Below are 18,789 nucleotides of genomic sequence, written 5' to 3' on the forward strand. Positions count from 1 at the left end.
ATGTTATACAGTACAGTGCTGTGTAATTTGGTCCCCTGTAACACATAAAATACCTGGCTGATTCTGCCAGTTTCTACCCTCCCCTCTGTAAGCTGACCATGGTGTATTATGGCTGCTGAGCATACCATAGCATAGCATATATGCCAAGCATACTAGCTCGTTATGAATTACTTACCTTAGATCGAAGCCCCTGCAGCAGTCATCGTACACCACTCCAGCTCACAATGCTGACAATGCTCCCAGAGTTACTTCCTGGTATCGCAGGCTCCGGCGCTGTGATTGGCCGGAGCTGCGATGATGTCACTCCCTTGCATGCACGCAGGAGCCGTCGGTAACAGCACACTAGCTGAAGCAATAGCACAAACGCTGACACAATGACATCGGCACATGCAGATACAGAGAATATCTCCTAAACCTGCGCGGTTTAGGAGATATCCGGGGTAGCTACAGGTAAGCCTTATAGGCTTACTTGTAGTAAAAAGTGGTTGTAAAGGGTTTACAACCAATTTAAGCACACTTTTTACTATATCAGACTAAAAGAATCAGACGATCTCCGATGTGGACAAACGATTATGTGATGTACTTAATATGCATAGTACTGTTTTGTGATATATTTGTTTACACTGTTATTGTCTGTTTTTAAATCTTGACTTTTTTTGTACTATAAGGCTCGGTTCACACGGGGGCAACCTGGCAGGTGACTTAGCCGCCTGACAAGTTGCGCTCTATTCAGTGCAATGGAACCATTCTAATCGGAACGACTCAAGTCGCTCCAACTTAGAAAAAGGTCCTTGCACTACTTGGGGGCGACTTTGGAGCGGCTTACATTGACTTCTATTACAGAAGTTGTTTGCAAGCCATGCTGAATTCATGCTGTACGGGGCGGCTTCAGAGTTGGGTGACTTTGAAGCTGCCCCAGTGTGAACCGAGCCTAAAGGGAATATGGGGTATGCATACCTCTGGCCTATAGATGTTGCTATTTACAGTTTTACATGCATAATCATTTCTATACTTTGTACAAGTTAGTTCCAGTTCCTTTTGCTGTTATAATATGCTTAGGCTGCAAATGTATTATTGAGGCCTGAACTTGTTAATAAAGCACTCTATACATGTGTAAAGAGTCATATTTATCCAGGTTATAATATAGTAAGTAGTCGTTTGTCACATTCAACTTACGTGTTCTGTAATGTTTTATCCAAGCCACCTCTTCAGTTCTGATGAGTGTCAGGTATTTTCGGAACTAAAGAAGTGGCTTGGATTAGCTACATAACATCTTCAACATTAGGAGATATCCGGGGTATAGTCATTAGCCGAGTCTTGCTCACCAAGGTCTGCTGAAGATTTCCTGATTTTTTCATGTGAAAATGTTTTCAAGCTCATACTTACCCAGCGAACACTGTTCCTACAGCAGAAATAAACCATTCTGGAGCATTAAAGCCAAGAATTCCAACACTGTAAAACTGTTTCAGGCCAAGCTGCAAATACAAAATTAACATGTTAAGCTGTATCCACATATTTACAGTTCTAGAGTTTTGATCTATACTGTAAATTAGCTAGGTACTTTTGTTATCCCTTCAGAAATGAGAGAAGGACTGTTGGGGGTGCACAAACTACAAATTGGGAAGCTCTGCTGTTGACCGTAAAATGCTGTATAAATATGGAGTCTGATTGTTAAGAGACATTTATATATAAAGAAATGTTTGGAGACACAATATAACGTCTATTTCTTTTACAGTTTACAAAACTTGAAGGAAAAGTCACCTCGATCCACACCAAACATTGCAAAAAAATGATGACATTAAAGTATCTCTGTGTTTGATTTTTCTTTTAGGAATCACAGTCTGGGATACTATTCATTCAAATGCATTAACTGTAAGGGATAAACCTATATTTGATTTGAAAAGTAGTTCAGCCATGTTGAAATTATAGAAAAGACGATACTAAAAAACTCTGAGAGGAAGTCCTTTAAATAATGCAGTAGCGCTTATGTCAAATAAATCAAATGACAAACTCTCATGATAGTTCATATAATGCCTCCTACAGACGATCAAACAATCCGGTAGAAAAGTCCGGCGGCAATCCCCCCGTGTGTGGGCTCCGGCGGACTTTTTTTACCCAAAAGTCCATACCAGGTGACGGGGCCAGCGACGCCTCCTTCGCTGGCCCCAGCTACCTGGAGACGCGCTCAAAATGAGCGGACTTTTCTCCGCGTGTGTGGGCGAGTCCGTTCATTTCAAAAGTACGGCGGATAGTCCGGCGGACTTAATACTCCATATCAGTCCACTGAAAAAGTGCCGTGTGTGGGCAAGTAGCTCCTTCGGAAAGTTTGGCGGAAAGTCTGCCAAACTAAGTCCGCCGGATATGTCTGCTACGTGTGCATGCGGCATAAGAGTCACTAGAAGGAGATCAGATATAACTTGTGATGCGACTTGCTGAGGCCACCATCCACCAGACACTCCATCAAAAAGAAAAATAAATACCGCACTAAACCTAAATCTACACTAGTACAACTAAAAAACGCTGCAGCTCAGTTTTACAAGATACACGTAAACACAATAAGATAACAAAAGAAAAAAGCTGCGCACATACATAAATACTGTAAATAAAATTAAATATAAACACCTATGAGTGATTAATTGATTGCAATAGTAGTGAAAAAAGTTGATCTACCCCTCTAATAAATCAAACATACCATAATTTATAAAAATAATTATAAATAACAAGTGTTAATAATGACATTCGAAAAATCCCAGTGAAGTGATAAAAAAGTCCAATAAATGAAAAATAGTCCAGTGAAAACTTAATACCTAAATTTCATAAGAATTAATGGAAAAATAAAAAATATTAGATTAATAGTAGCAATAAAAATGAAATGTAAAAAATATATATTACTGATAATAATAAAAAAAAAATGGTGATAATATGAGTGTAATAATAATGTAAAAAAAAAATAAAAAAAATAAAAAATAAAAAGTGTTCAATCTTCTGTGCAACCAAAACACTACGTTGTCAGGGACATCGTTTTCGGCACATGAGGAGGCTCTAGAGTCTGGACAGGAGGTAGGAAGGGAGTGGGAGACTGTCATGTGTTTTGAGCTGTTTTGATATTTTTGTGAAGAAAATATTTGCTATATTTTTTCATTAGGATAATTTCGGCACAAAGAGAGGGGGAGCAATGCCACGTTCAAGGGTGCAGATGTTCCTAAGATCTTAACAGTAAACTTGATCAAACTACCATTAGGGCCACTGTTCATCATTGCTGTCTTATTGCTCCCCTATTTGTCTTGTATTTACACATAAGTTTAATCAGAACAGAAATTGGTTAGAAGGCATGGAGGTCATCAATGTGTATCCTTCAAGGGCTGCATATAGCATACTGCATATTTTGATGTTCGAAATTAATATAAGCTGTTGCCTGGGTACTGTGCCACATGGGTGTGTTAATCTGTTGTTCAATCTGTTAGTTCATTTTATTTTATTTTATTATTATTATTTTTGGGGGGGGGGGCATACAACATTCTGCTATGGGGCCCTGTGATTTCTAGTTACGGCCCTGTACCCACTTCTATACAATCCACACTCCTCTCCTGCACATACTACCCACCTCCATACACTCTGCACTCCTCTCCTGCATAAATGTACAGGAGGAGTATGGAGCGATATTCAAAAGATAAGAAGCGATGTGCGGGAGGAGCATGGAGCGATACTCAGAAGATGGGAAGCAATGCACAGGAGGATAAATGGAGTGATGTATATACAGGATGTAAATAAAGTCCCAAGTTCCAATATTTTATCACCTGGGCATCTCACGAGTCCCCATCCCTATCCAGGTTTAATATTCCCTCTATAAAACAAAATGCAAGGAACTGCTTTATTGTCTCTGAGGAATTAAAAGGTTGGTGACACACGGATCATTATACCCAGCAGCCTCTACGGGGGTACTGCTACACAATTTAAGCCATTCCCACATTTGGTAGTGGCTGTATCAAGTCTGCACAATCTCTGACCAACTCCTGTATCATGTGGATGGATATGGGATATGACAGGATGGAGATGTTTGGGTCATGATTAGACAGCTATGATTTGGGTAAAAGGTGGGGATGGGAAGAGACATTGTGGTGCAGACTGGAGAGGGCGACTTCTTTATTCAGCGTTATGTTTGTACAAGAAAGTATAGATTTGGTGGCAGCAGTCAGGTGACACGGGTAGGGACTTGGTGGCAGCAGTCAGGTGACATGGGTAGAGACTTGGTGGCAGCAGTCAGGTGACCCGAGTAGGGACTTGGTGGCAGCAGTCAGGTGAACTGTGTAGGCTGTAAGTTTTGAGCTTATTCAGCCTTACTGGGTATAAATATGAAAAGTGAGACATCCACCCCTCCCCCACATAACACATCCTGGTGATCAAAATGAATGTTGCAACTTTGATCAGGTGACCTCAGACATACACATACCTCCCAACTTTTTGAGATGGGAATGAGGGAACCCTATCAGCAGAAGTATGCAGACATAGGAAACACCCCTGGCCATGCCCCCTTAAAGGAGAATTGTACAAAAAAAATGGTTAACTCCACTACCACTGCTATACCTTTATATTGGCTTTTGGAATTTACAAATGCAGCAATTTGAAATCAGATGAAAGGTTTAGTATTGGAAAACACTTTTTGATAGATAAAAAGTGCATCTTATATACAACTATATAGATCATATCAAAATGAGGGACAAATGAGGAGGAATGAGGGACAGAGGGACATTGCCCGAAATCGGGAACAGTCCCTCAAATTCAGAGACAGTTGGGAGCTATGCGCACAGTGCACCATAACAATAATCAGATCACTGGAGCTTCTCCTCTGCTCAGCTCTGACTAGATACATCTCCCCTAAACCAAATCTAGTCTGTGTATCTTCTTCTAGCTATAAGTTCACTGAACTATACATATATTTCCTCCTCTCACACTGATCTGTGGATCACACCCCATGATGAGAAACATCCAGTCACAAACCCAGGAAATCAGCAGAGCTTCCCCTCATTTCAGAGCTTCCTCTCAGACCTACAGCGACTACACTTACAAGTGCACTTGTAGTGCAAAGTGGATTTGCCTTTCGTAAATAACCCCCTATGTGTCTCTCAAGCTCCTGCATGAAATAAGGAAAGGAGCTGTCTGTCACAGCAAGGGGGAAGAACTCACTACTATTTCTCTGTGTGTCACTTTTTATCTTACTGAAAAAAGATAAGAGGATTGCTCAGAGCTGGAATAACTCTTCGTGGCAAGACTGGGCACCGATGAAATTAAATCCTCTACTTTACAAGGTACAAGCCCTAATTAAAAAAAAAAAAATCAGGTTTACATCCACTTTAAACTGGAAGGAATCATTGGCATCGATGAACACAGAAGAGAAATGGGAATTCTTCAAAACGTTGGTGGACTAACAACTCATGGGGCCCCCAGGTTTCAAGATGGCCGCTGAGAGGCAGCCAGCTTTATGCTGCAATATTAATGCAGCAGGCCTGCGTGGAGGGGCACCAAGCTCAGCGACATGCAGAGTAGCAGAAGACTTAAAGCTGGTGACCCAATAAAGGTACTGGCAGCCTCTCATTGGTAGTGATTAAAATAGCAGGTAATGTGGTACTTACTAAAAACCTATAAGTAATAAAAATTGAATATATATACATAACGTGCAAAGTAGCAATCAAAAGTGCTACAACTCATTAGATCATATGTAAATGAATAAACATATAACGATGCAAAAGAAAACTTGAATAAGTAATGTAAACGTGTTTATCATTTATGTTTAGTGTGAGAACACCTTTATGTTGACAGCTTCTCTGATAGTTACATAGTTAGTAAGGTTGAATAAAGACACCATTCCATCCAGTTCAACCTGAGTGAGTGTCTACAATTGTCCCTATCCCTGTACATTGTACACTCACATTGGTCCCTATCCTCAAGGAGCCCACAATCCAGGGTCCCCATTCATATACTAGGGCCAATTTTGGACAGAAGCCAATTAACCTACCTGCATGTATTTGGAGTGTAGGCTTACACATTTATTTTTCCCTTGTAGTTTGTGCATTAGTATTTCCAGCTTTACAACCCCTCATGGGTAGTGCCACCTTGACAACGTTGTGGATCCCTGGGCAAGCTAATGCACTGGGGCCCCTACTAGGTAGATGGGGACCTGCGGTGCGCATAGCGCGCTGTGGCACACAGTGGTTGTGGCTAACTTTTAAATTTTAGTGTGATATAGTACAAAGTTTTTTTCTTTATATAATGTTTAATTCATTTTAATATGATAATTTCTTAATTTTTTTTTCACAATGCTGTTGGGGGGTGGCCTTGGTGAAATATCAGGGGTCTAAACAGATCCCTGAGGTCCCATTTTTTGAGACTGAGAAAGCGACTGAGGACATCCCCAGTCCCTTTCTCTGTAGCCTCAGCTACAATGCAGATGTATGAACAGGAGACAGAGGCTCCTGCTCATTCATAAACTGAAGCATACAGTGCCTTGAAAAAGTATTCACACCCCTTAAAATGTTCCACATTTTGCCATGTTACAGCCAAAAACGTAAATGCATTTTATTGGGATTTTATGTGATAGACCAACACAAGTGGCATATAATATTGTTATCACACATGCCAACGCCCCCCCCACCCCTTCTTTTATGGACCCCTACTTTTCCTTGCTTCTCCTCTTTCTCTCCTTGGTTCCACCCATGCATTTCTACAATCTTGTATCCCCATTAGAGCATATACCCTGACTCTACCAATGCCTTCTGCGCAGTTGGGGGTCTTCTTATGTGCTTAGAATCCTATATCTATTACGATAAGACCTCTAGGGGTGGTATTCTGCTGGGATAGACCATTCCACTTTTTCTGTGGCACTGCATGGAATATGTTACATGTTATAAATAAATATGTGAAAAGTTTGGTTTGCATGTGTATTCAGCCCCCCTGAGTCCCTGCAGTCACAGCTGCAAGTCTTTTTGGGTATGTCTCTACCAGCTTAGCACACAGAGAGAGTGAAATGTTTGCCCACTCTTCCTTGCAAAATAGCTGAAGCTTTGTCAGATTGGATGGAGAGTCTGAACAGCAATTTTCAAGTCAATTGGATTTAGGTCTGGACTTTCACAAGGCCATTATAACACGTAAATATGCTTTGATCTAAAACATTCTATCATAGCTCTAGCTGTATGTTTATGTTTAGGGTTGTTGACCTGCTGGAAGGTGAACCTCTGCCCCAGTCTCAAGTCTTTTGCAGACTCGAACAGATTTTCTTTTAGGTTTGGCTTGTATTTGGCTCCATCCACAACATGATGCTGCCCCCACCATGTTTCCCGGTGGGGGTGGTGTGTTCATGATGATGGGCAGTGTTAGTTTTCCACCACGCATAGCATTTTGATTTTAGGCCAGAAAGCTGAGTTTTGGTCTCATCTGACCAGAGCCTCTTCTTTCACATATTTGCTGTGTTCCCCACATGGCTTATTGTAAAATGCAAATGGGACTTCTTATGGCTTTCTTCTTGCCACTCTTCCATAAAGGCCAGATTTGTGGAGTGCTAATAGTTGTCCTGTGGACAGATTCTCCCACCTGAGCTTTGAATCTCTGCAGCTCCGCCAGAGCTACCTCTTGGCTGCTTCTCTGATTAATGCTCTCTATTCCCGGAATTTCAGTTTAGGTGGACGGCCATGTCTTGGTAGGTATGCAGTTGTGCCATACTCTTTTCATTTTCAAATGATGGATTGAACAGTGCTATATGAGATGTTCAAAGCTTGGGATTTTTTTTATACCCCCGACCCTGCTCTAAATCTTCTCCACAACTTTATTTCTGACATGTCTGGTGTGTTCCTTGGCTCTCATGATGCTGTTTGTTCACTAAGGTTCTCTAACAAACCTCTGAGGGCTTCACAGAACAGCTGTATTTATATTGAGATTAAATTACACACAGGTTGACCCAATTTACTAATTAGGTGACTTCTGAAGGCAATTGGTTCCACTAGATTTTAGTTAAGGGTATCAGAATAAAGGGGGCTGAATACAAATGTATGCCACTCTTTTCAGGTGTTTATTTGTAAATAAAATTGAAAAGCCTTTATCATTTTACTTCTACTTCACAATTATGTGCCACTTTGTGTTGGTCTATCACATAAAATCCCAATAAAATAGGATGGGGCATGAGGTACTAAGTTATTACCTCCAGAATCCCTCTTACATCCTCCAAAGTGTCCCCTCAGTAATACTGTACCGAGGAGGTACTCTGGAGCCAATAAGGGGCCATTCTGGACAGTGGCGTAGCGTGGGTTGTCAGTGCCCAGGGAAAGGCAAGTAATTTGCACCTTGCGACCACCACACTACACTACACTGACCACCACACTACACTACACTGACCACCATACTACACTGTGACAGACTCACCCGGGACAGAGGATCTTGGAGAGGACTGAATGCCAGCCTCTTGCCTTGCGATTATGGTCTCTGGCATTTGGGGGAGCGATGCTCTTTGTGAGCTGTATGCCTGGGGTCCCCCCCAAGACATACAGACTCTGGATATGTATATGCCATATTAGCAATAGTGACTGAATCATACTGTTGGGACACAAACTTTTAGATGCTAATATCATCAACTCCAGCCACCTGACTGTTGTCTTCTATAATGTAAATGAGTCTAGTCTGGCTTGACACAGAGTATTTCACCTATTGTTGTTTGTGTTAATTAACATCCTAATTATATAGTTGTCTGCTATGTGTTTACTAGAGGGGAGGGGGGAGTATCCAGGAGCCAGCCCTACCTTGTTATCTAACCCCTTGTGTTAAAAGTGTATAACAAGACTGTATTCTGGTTCTAATATAGAGTCCATATCAGCAGTGAAACAAGTCTCATCTTGTTTTGTGCTTGGGAGCAGTTGGAATATCTGATATCTATATTCAGACTGGGAGGAAGTGGTATATGAAGAAAGCACTCAAGTAGAGTGTAGGGAGGTTTCGTCACATACACTAACCACCATACTACACAAACCACTACACTAACCACTACACTACACTGACCACCATACTACACTACACTGACGACCACACTACACTGACCACCACACTACACTACACTACACTGACCACTACACTGACCTGCCTACAGTCTATGTCTCTCCCTCCCCCCCTCCCCCGGACCAGTACCACAACTCTCAGGAGGGAGTCTCACTCACCTTCTTGTCCTGGCCTGCATCGGTCCGGAAATAGGAAGAGGAGAAGACAGCAGCGGTTCACAGTTTTGCTTCTCTCCTCCGCGCTCTAGCTGCCATGCTCAGTGTCCGGCTGGTGCACTGTGATTGGGTGTATGGGGGTCATGTGCGGAAGCTGGACTTCAGGAGTGTTCTCAAACAGGCCAGCCCTACACCTCACATGACCCCCATACGTCCAATCACAGGGCGCCACACACTGAACATGATGGCCAGAGCGTCTCCTTAAAATTAGGAGAAGGCAGCCAGTAGTGACACATACTGGCACCCCCCGAAATGTCGCACCCGGGGCCACGGCATCCCCTACACCCCCCACGCTATGCCACTAACTCTGCAGGATGTAAAGAGGTACTAAGTTAGTACCTCCAGAGCAGGCCTGGACTGGGACAAAAAATAGGCCCGGACATTTTAGACTGAGCAGCCCTTTCTTTTTTAGCCCAATTTACAAATAATGACAGCTACTATTTACTTGATGTCTTTTAATTAAATATTTGGCAGGCTTCGTAAGGTAGTAGAAAATAGAATCTGACTATGCACATTGTGTAAGAGATTCTGCTTTTTGTCTTCCTTGCTTTTTACAGGCAGATACCACTGAGTGCAGGCATCAAGTGCTGCATTTTTTGTAGCATAAACTATAGGATTGTAAAAGACCTGGGACACTTTTGGGTGCCCCAAAGAGAGCAGCATTGCGGCGTGCAGTGGGTGTGTCCAAATTGTGTTAACAGTGGGAGAGGCTTAAAGGGGCATGGTTAGATTTTAAAAAAAAAAGAAAAAAGCAAAGCATTTGCCACTTGGTTTCATAAACTTGCCTGCCGTGGCCACCCAGGGAAAATTGCCTTGCATCTAGGTGGATGGAGCCAAGAGAAGGGACAGAGACGGGAGGGAGAGGAGCCAGGTGGAGGGGAGGATGGAGCCAGGTGGACAGAGGACAGGAGGGATGCAGCCAGGTGGAGGGGAGAAGCCAGGTGGACAAAGGAGAGGGGAATGCAGCCAGGTGGCCGGAGCCAGATGGACAGAGGAAGGGGGGGATGTAGCCAGGTGGAGGGGAGGATGGCTAATACATATAGAAAGAAAAGGAGGGCGCACCGACCTTATGCATTACCAAAGATAAAATTTATTAAAAGATCTAACAACATATACATATAACAACAATACTCACAAACGAACATTATAAAAAAAAGCTTTTCAGTGCTCCAGGAAGTGGAACTGTGTCTCTAGACTCCTGCAACCTTCACCAGGTGTTAGGAGGAACCAGATGGCATCACAAACAGCTTACGTTACGAGGGAGGACCCTCTTCACCAGAGCCACAGCAAGAGTAGACTGCCCTCCTCCAGTTTCCTCTGTATAAAACCACATGCACATGTCCGAGTGAACGCCTACCAGAGACTGCAAAAAAAAAAACTAAAATCTTTCTGCATGAAGTTGTCCACTAGCCGATGAACAGGGAACCATAGCCTTGCGCCAACAAAAGGGCACGTCTTCAAAGCGCACAAAGGCTGTCATCCCATGCAGCAATTTAGCCTACTATTTTCCCATACAGCATTATAGCATAGTACTGATTCATTTTGCATAAGATACACCTTCCCTTTTGGTGTATTTTTCCTCCCTGGTGTTATTCCAAGGGTTGACTACACCACCTACTCATAGCAAAGGGAAGACACATTAAGGAGAGATGCTGGTGCTGTTCACCCCAATATAGACAGAGAAAATGGAAAGATTCCCCCAGGGTTTTTTTTTGGCAGCTAGATGTAGAAAATTAGAAAGATGAACATTGGGTAGAGAATAAAAATTTCTAAATAGACCATCGATGTAATGACCGGCTGATCACAAAGCAATTTTGTTGGATTTACTAGTAATATACTCTACCACTGAACTCAATTATACTTGTTATATTTCAATATGATACATCCTGTACAAATGTTAGTATTATTGTACAATTGTTATATCTAAGATCCAATAAAAGCTTATTGTTTATAAAAATTTATTTATTGAAAGGTGAAATGGATTGTAACATGAGTGTTAAAATATGAGCTTGAAAGGGAATATGCCAATACCAAATACAGGAAGTAGCAAACATGGGAGTTATACACAGCATATAATAATGACTATTGCATAACAGTTCTTGACGCGTTTCAACCCATAATGTTTGGGGTCTCTTCAGAGGATGAGTTTGATAATAGAAAGAAGGTTTATAGTAATATATCAAATTTGTTTAAAAACAAGATATAATATATGCAAAATGTTTAGTAACACGTAGCACATAGTTACCACTGCATTTGGAGGTACCCCTCAATCAAAAAATCCCCCACACAGCTGTCAGATCATTCTGTACATCTCCACGCCACAGCGAGACACCGAGAAGAGGACGACGATCCACTCAATGCGGCTTACAAGGAGTCACACGTAAACAAATGTCCCCCACCGAAGTGTCCCAGAGGAGACGGGGCCAGAACCTGCGGCAATTACCAGAGCGTTAGCTCATTGACAAACCCATATCAATTTATAGTTTATTCGATTTATCTATTGAACGGTCAGACAATGTTAAGATAATCCATCATATACTCTGGTAATTAAATAGGGGAGTATTGGTAGTATTAAATTCATAATAATGTTAACGGAGGTAGATAATAATGTCAAAGATTTAATGACTGAGGTAAATAAGCCAAAAATGGCCACGTCTTTACACTCAGACAGTAGGGTAATGAGTGATATCACAGAAAATGTATTAAAAATGAATAAAAGTGTGAAGGTGGTTGTGTGAGAGCGAAATAATTAGGGAAGGATCAGTGAGTATGAATGTTGTGTGCAGATCGAATGAGTATAATCTTAAAAAGTGTGGTGACTAAAAAGAAAAACTGATAAGCCTGATAGTGAAAGTTGGATAGGTATGAAAGATTAAAAACTAATAAAATCTAACTAAATATTAAAAGAATTAGTAGATGGATAGTTGTATCTTACTGCTATGATTAGGGGTAAAGGGTCTGGCCGTCCAAGAAGAGTGTGAGGGGATCACATTTTTATCAACCCTCATCACAAAGATTAAATAATATCCTTAATTACAAGGATATTGGGAAAATGGATAACAGGTGCTGCAGGTTCCGCCCCCCCACCCACGGTTCACAGAGGGAGACAATGGCCACCAATGGCGTACCTCATGTGGCTCCCTCGGCACCCCTGAAGGCAAAGCCCTGACCGCTGTCATCACCTCCGCCGTAAACTAAGTGGGGCCCGTCTGTGTGCACGTCGCGCAATGTCATGACGTCCTAATGTGATCAGGGACGACGCTGGCAGGGTGATCACTCCCACCTATGGCCGAGACCGGGACGCGGCCACCTAGTAGGACGAAATGGGAGCACAGATGACAAAGCTCCCCACCCTGCCGGGAAGACGCATAGGGAAACAGGATCCCCAACCCAGGGCAACGTGCAGCAATAGAGGGGTCACAGGGATCCAATGATCTGAAATGCAAGTGGGGAAGTGCTGAACAAGAGGCATGAAAAAAGAGCTCACAGGCTCTACTCATAGACTAAGCTCCCGAGCGCAGGAGGTTGTGTTGTGTTGGAGGGGATGATGGGTCCAGGTGGACAGAGGAGAGGAGGGGATGCAGCCAGGTGGAGGGGAGGACAGAGCCAGGTGGGCAGAGTAGAGGAGGGAATGCAGCAAGGAGAAGGGGAGGACAAAGCAAGATGGACAGAGGAGAGGGGGGGCGCAGCCAGGTGGGCAGAGGAGGGGGGGTGAAGCCAGGTGGGTAGAGGAGGAGGGGGTTCTGCCAGGTGGAGGGGTCACACACCAGTGATAAAGTCTGGTTATCCTATGGAAGCAGTGATAAAGTCTGTTTATCCTATGGAAGCCTCCATCATCATTCTAAAATATAAGGATATCCACGATAGTAATGATGTATAGTATAATACCCAGCAGCATGCATCACATTTGTTGATTGCAAATAAAACATAAATATAAAAGTCACATGCAGCGATCAGTAAAATAGAAAAAAAGTATTTTGAAGAAAAGCCAGAAAGGATAGTATCCCAGCACCAGCCTCGTTGTGACAGATGGAATCACACACCACCACAGTGATCAGGTTATTCACCTTACCAGAAAAAATGGACCCTCATGATATAGAGAAGCCAGACTTGCATAATGGACAACAGATGGAACTCTCGATTCAGAGAAGCCTTGACCACTTCTCATGGGAAATTTCAACAGTGCCAGTAGCCTAAGGACCACCAGATAGACCTTCCTATTGCCAGCAAACAATCGTACGACCACTTCTGATGTTACGCTTCACCTCATAGAAGTATAAAAAGGTACCAAAGTGCAGTATGTACTAAAATCAATAGTTAATTTTAATAAAAATAACACAGTCGCGTGTACTGAGACAATAACCGCTTTGAGTAAACAATCGAAAAAAACGCGGTATCCGGCGTCCTTATGTCATGCCCAGCAGTTCTCAAATCGACTGGTTCAGAATCACAGACAAGCATTTTTTTTGTAAAGTGTTTTACCACCAGCCACTTGTGAGTTGCGGAAGGCCAGGCCCAGAAGTAACAAGTAGGTATTTTTCAAAGGAACCAAATATATTGTACTCGCCGCTCGCTTCCCCTTTGTCCTGCCCACAGAAATCGCAGGTGCAGCAGAGTGCAGGTAGCAGGGCCAGAAATTGTGATGACAGGCCAGGCTACTTCTGTGCAAGACAGGTGCTCTTAATGTGCCCCCTCTCCTATTATTATGGTGTTTAACCACTTAAGCCCTGGACCATTTTCCAGCTAAAGGACCATGTCCCTTCTTTTTTTTTTACTAGTAATGGCGGTGATAAGCGATTTTTTTATTGTGACTGAGACATTATGGCGGATACGTCGGGCAATTTTGACACATTTTTGGGACCATTGGCATTAATACAGCATTCCTGTAAAAATGTCACTGGCAGTGAAGGGGTTAACCACTAGGGGGTGGGGAGGGGTTAAGTATGTGTTTTTTTTAACTGTGGGGGGCTTGGCTTGGCGTCTGACATCACTGATCGTCTTCCCTATAACAGGGAACAGGCGATCAGTGACAGGCTCAGTAGGAAGCACGAGGAGAGGTTTGTTTACACTTACCTCTCCTCGTTCTTCAGCTCTGTGACCCGATCGCGGGACACCGGTGGCGATCGGGTCCGCGGGACCCGCGGCCACAGTCACGGAGCTCAAGACTGGGTTGCGAGTGCGCCACGGCTGGGCACTTAAAGAGCCAAGTACAGGTACGTGATTGTGCCCAGCCATTCTGCCGACGTACATCGTGTGAGGCGGTCCTTAAGCGGTTAGGGGAGCTCAGCGAGATTCACAGAACAAGGCATGCAGGAGGTGTGCTGGCTGGAATGGTGAGAAGGAGCCAGTGCAGTGACAGTGCTTAAAGGGATAGTTAGTCTACCATAAAACTGCCTATGCAGATAAGGGACACCTGGAAATAAAAACAAACTGTGCAGCTCTAAAGTTGAATAAAGCCCTTTCTAGAAGTGTAAACCATTTACATAGCTTTTTATGATGCCTAATTGGAGCACTCCCAGGACATTGCTAAGTGAGGTCTAGTCATCACTGCTCACCTCCACCATCACAGAAGTGAGCTCTCGAATGAGAGAGTATATGAGGGGGTTTGATTTAAAGAAACAGCTCACCCTAGTGATGGTGGAGGTAACGACTAGGCCTCAATTAGCAATGTTCTGGGTGTATGCCAGTCAGGCTCCATAAGGTATGTAAATCGCCTACACCTAGAGCAAAGGTATCATTCATCTTTAGTCAAAACTGTACTGCACATCCCTTACCTGCATTGGCAGGTTTTCTGTAAAGGTGAACTATCCTTTTAACCTCCATTATCAAGCCCAAGCAGAGGTGGGAGCGAGAGCATAGGAAGCATCAGAGAGGAACCATGCAGTGGCTGAAAGATTGGCAGAGACTGTAGCTGGCTGAAGCGTACTTCACCTGTATCACCAAGCACATGGACATAAGGGGGAGTATAGGAAGGATCACAGAGGCATCTGTACTGTGGCTGTAGGGCTACAACAGACATTGACAGGCTGGATCAGTGTGAGAGCTGGGTGTACGCACGGCTCTTCTACTTGTTGTTATGCCCAAAGGGGTGTGGGAGGGAGTGCAGAGTCAGCAGCGTGGAGCTGCCAGAGAAACCTGTAGATCAGGCCATATATGCTGAGAGACAGCAGAGCTCTCATACGCAGTGTCCACTCCAGACTGTTGACAACACAGTCATGGGGTGGCACCGGGCCCTCGGGCAGCACCCACATGCCCAAATGGTCAGCCCATCCCTGGTTGGGACCCTTGCTTTTAATATATTTATAAATAATATAGGGTCTAGAATTAAAAGTAACATTTCAATCTTTGCAGATGACACCAAGCTATGCAGTGGAATAAAGTCCTTACAGGATATCTCCAACTTACAAGCCAACCTCAATGCACTTTTTAATTGGGCAACTGTGTGACAAATGAGGAAAATGGGGAGAGCACCAAAAAATCCTGGGTGCCTGCCTGGGTCCGCAAAGCCCATATGCAGGTAAAAAAGAAAAAGATGGTGGCACTTCCAGAGAATAAAAACAGCTCCTTTTTTATTATGCAAAAATAAAAATGAGAGACATGCCACACACACTCAAACCATGGAGGGTCAGCAAATGAGTTTCACACTCCTGTGCTTAATCCTTGCAAGGATCTCTTTCTTTTGTACCTGTGTGGCAAATGAGGTTTAATGTTGATAAATGTAAAGTTATGCACTTGGAGGTTTAAAATATGCATGCAGGCATGCATACATACTAGGGGGAATAAATGGCCGAGAAGGATCTGGGTGTTTTGGTAGATCATAAGCTTAATGATAGCATGCAATGCCAAGCAGTTGTTTCCTAAGAGAGCAAAATCCTTTCCTGTATTAAAAGAGGTATGGCTTTCAGAGAGAGATATCATTTTTTCCCTGTAAAAATCAGTAGTAAGACCTCATCTGGCATATGCAGTTCAGTTTTGGGCACCAGTTCTCAAATAGAATATTGGGGAACTGGAGAAAGTGCAGAGAAGGGCAACCAAACTGATAAGAGGCATGCCGGAGCTTAGCTATGAGGAAAGATTAGAGGAACTGAATGTATTCTCTCTTTGGAAGAGGAGTTTAAGGGGGGGGGATATGAGCAATATGTATAAATATATAAGTGATTACTATAGAGAAATTGGTGCAGTTATTCACCTTAAGGTCATCAAAGAGGACAAGAGGGCACTCTTTACAGCTGGAGGAAAAGAGATTTCATCTCTAAATACGAAAAGGCTTCTTCACTGTAAGAGCTCTGAAAATGTGGAATAGACTCCCTGAAGAGCTGGTTCTGGCCAGCTCAGTAGATTGTTTTAAAAAACTATTCTTTCCTAAATGCACATAATATAACTGGATAGTAATATTTACAGGTAAAGTTGATCCAGGTCATTTCCTGGGGCGTAGCTTCTGCTGGCCTCTGCTGACATGTATGGAGGTGTAGGAGGTTAGCATGAGTTGCGTCCAGCCTTTAGCATCCAGTATTATCTTGTGATGGGATCGCAGCTCTGAGAGACCTAAAACGCCATTATCCTAAGGCTGAAGGCGTGAAGTCGCGTGAGCGGGCTGGTATGAACAAACAACGGTGGATCGGCTACTGAAGTATGCAAGGAATTTAGAATCAGCAGAGTGGACGCAGCCCTCCACAGACACAGAGTGGCGGGCTGCTGGCAGCTGAACCATTAAAAGCAAGTATTACCCCGGCTGACAAAATGGGGGAAAAAAGCTCACGCTGGATCAGATGAACGGTCAATTACTAGCTGCTATACAGCCGAGCAGTGGCATGTTAACAGGGAAACTAACGGAACTAAAGGAGGATATAGGACTTCTTAGGCAAGATCTGCAGAATATGCAGGGGAGAGTGACTGAAGTGGAGAATAGAGTATCAACTTTAGAGGATGAACTCCCCCCAGTAGTAAAAAAAAAGCAGCAGAAATGGAAAAACAGACGGTACTGTGACAACAAACAATGGACGATTTGGAAAATCGAATGCGAAGAAATATAAGAATTGTGGGTATGCCAGAGAAAGTAGAAGGATTGAATGTGGGACAATTTGTGGAGAGATGGATAAAAAAGATCTTTAGTAAGACTACTACATTTTAAAGATCGAGATCTGGTATTGTGGAAGGCAAGACAAAAGGGAAACATACAGTTTGAGAGTAACAAAATATCTATATTCCCAGATTGTTTGATGGAGCTACAGAAGTGACATGCAACATTTAATGAAATTAAGAGAAGACTCCAGGAAAAAGAAATTGAATACTGAATGATGTATCCAGCTCGATTAAAAGTGGTGGACGATAAAAATACTTTTTTTTCAACAAGCCCAAGAGCAGCCCCCAGCATCCCCTGGGACTGTGACATCATAAGGGGCGGGGTCACCATGTGACATCACCCGGTGACCCCAACCCTTATGCCTATATAAGTCGCCGCACAACGTGTCCCTGCCATTACGGCCGGAGAGAGCGTCGTGTCAACATCGGAAGGAATAATAATAGGAAGAAGGCATCGGCGACCGCAACAAGACTGGGCCAACGCTAGTAAAAGAGCTGTAAGAAGATAGCAGAGGCCCGACAGAAGAAGCGAACAGCGGGACAAGACCCCCGAAGTCGGAAGAAGACCCCCAGGCGGCAGCGATGAAGGAGAAAGCCGGGCTCCTCCGCTAGTAAAAGAGCTAGCGGTAAAAGAGCAGAAGATAGCGGAGGAGCCCGGCGGAAGAAGACCCCTGGAGCTGTCTAATAAAGTACTTAAAAAAAACACAACACAGGTTTTTAATTAACACTTTTTTCCCCAGGTGAATGGGTAGGGGTACATCGTACCCCATACTCATTCACATAGGGTAGGGGGCCAGACTTTGGGGGCCCCCTTATTAAAGGGGGCTCCCGGATTATAATAAGCCCCCCACCCGCAGACCCTGACAACCAATGGCCAGGGTTGTCGGGAAGAGGCCCTTGTCCTCATCAACATGGGGACAAGGTGCTTTGGGGTGGGGGGGGACGCAGGATCCCCCCCTTCCCAAAGCACCCCCCCATGTTGAGGGCACGCGACCTGGTACAGTTCAGGAGGGGGCGCTCGCTCATCCCCACCCCCTTTCCTGACCGGCCGGGCTGCGTGCTCGGATAAGGGTCTGCTATGGACTTTGGGGGGACCCACACGCCATTTTTCGGTGTAGGGGTTCGCCTTTAAATCCATACCAGGTGACGGGGCTCGTGAGGTGTCAATCCCGCCGATGGAGGCGGCGACATTCACTTCCTTCGCTAGTCCCGTCTACTTAGAATCACATTCAAAATGAACGGACTTTACTCCGTGAGTGGGCAAGTCCGTTCATTTCAAAAGGTCCAGACAGGATGTAATTGCGGTAACACTGCCCAATTAATGGGGGGGAAGAGTAATCAGTTAGATTACTCGCTACCCTCTAAAGTAACTGCGTTAAGTAACTCCGTTTATTTTAACTGAGTTACTTACATCACTGATGGTAAGAATGAGGTATATACAATTATGAGATGATAT

At 43.7% G+C, this 18,789-nt stretch overlaps 1 protein-coding gene across 3 annotated transcripts in view; it reads right to left on the bottom strand.

Annotated features, from left to right (window-relative positions):
• Positions 1-18,789, bottom strand: part of ACSBG1 (acyl-CoA synthetase bubblegum family member 1) — a 119,276-nt gene that overhangs the window by 78,385 nt on the left and 22,102 nt on the right. For all 3 annotated transcript variants that reach the window (XM_077474251.1, XM_077474249.1, XM_077474250.1), the window contains one exon: positions 1,387-1,475. In XM_077474251.1, coding sequence (XP_077330377.1) covers positions 1,387-1,475 — 89 coding nt within the window. The remainder of the gene's footprint in view (positions 1-1,386; positions 1,476-18,789) is intronic.

Source organism: Lithobates pipiens, unplaced genomic scaffold (genome assembly GCF_037356315.1).
Source record: "Lithobates pipiens isolate NorthernLeopardFrog02 unplaced genomic scaffold, aLitPip1_a1.2 Scaffold_8, whole genome shotgun sequence".
Taxonomy (NCBI): Eukaryota; Metazoa; Chordata; class Amphibia; order Anura; family Ranidae; genus Lithobates; species Lithobates pipiens.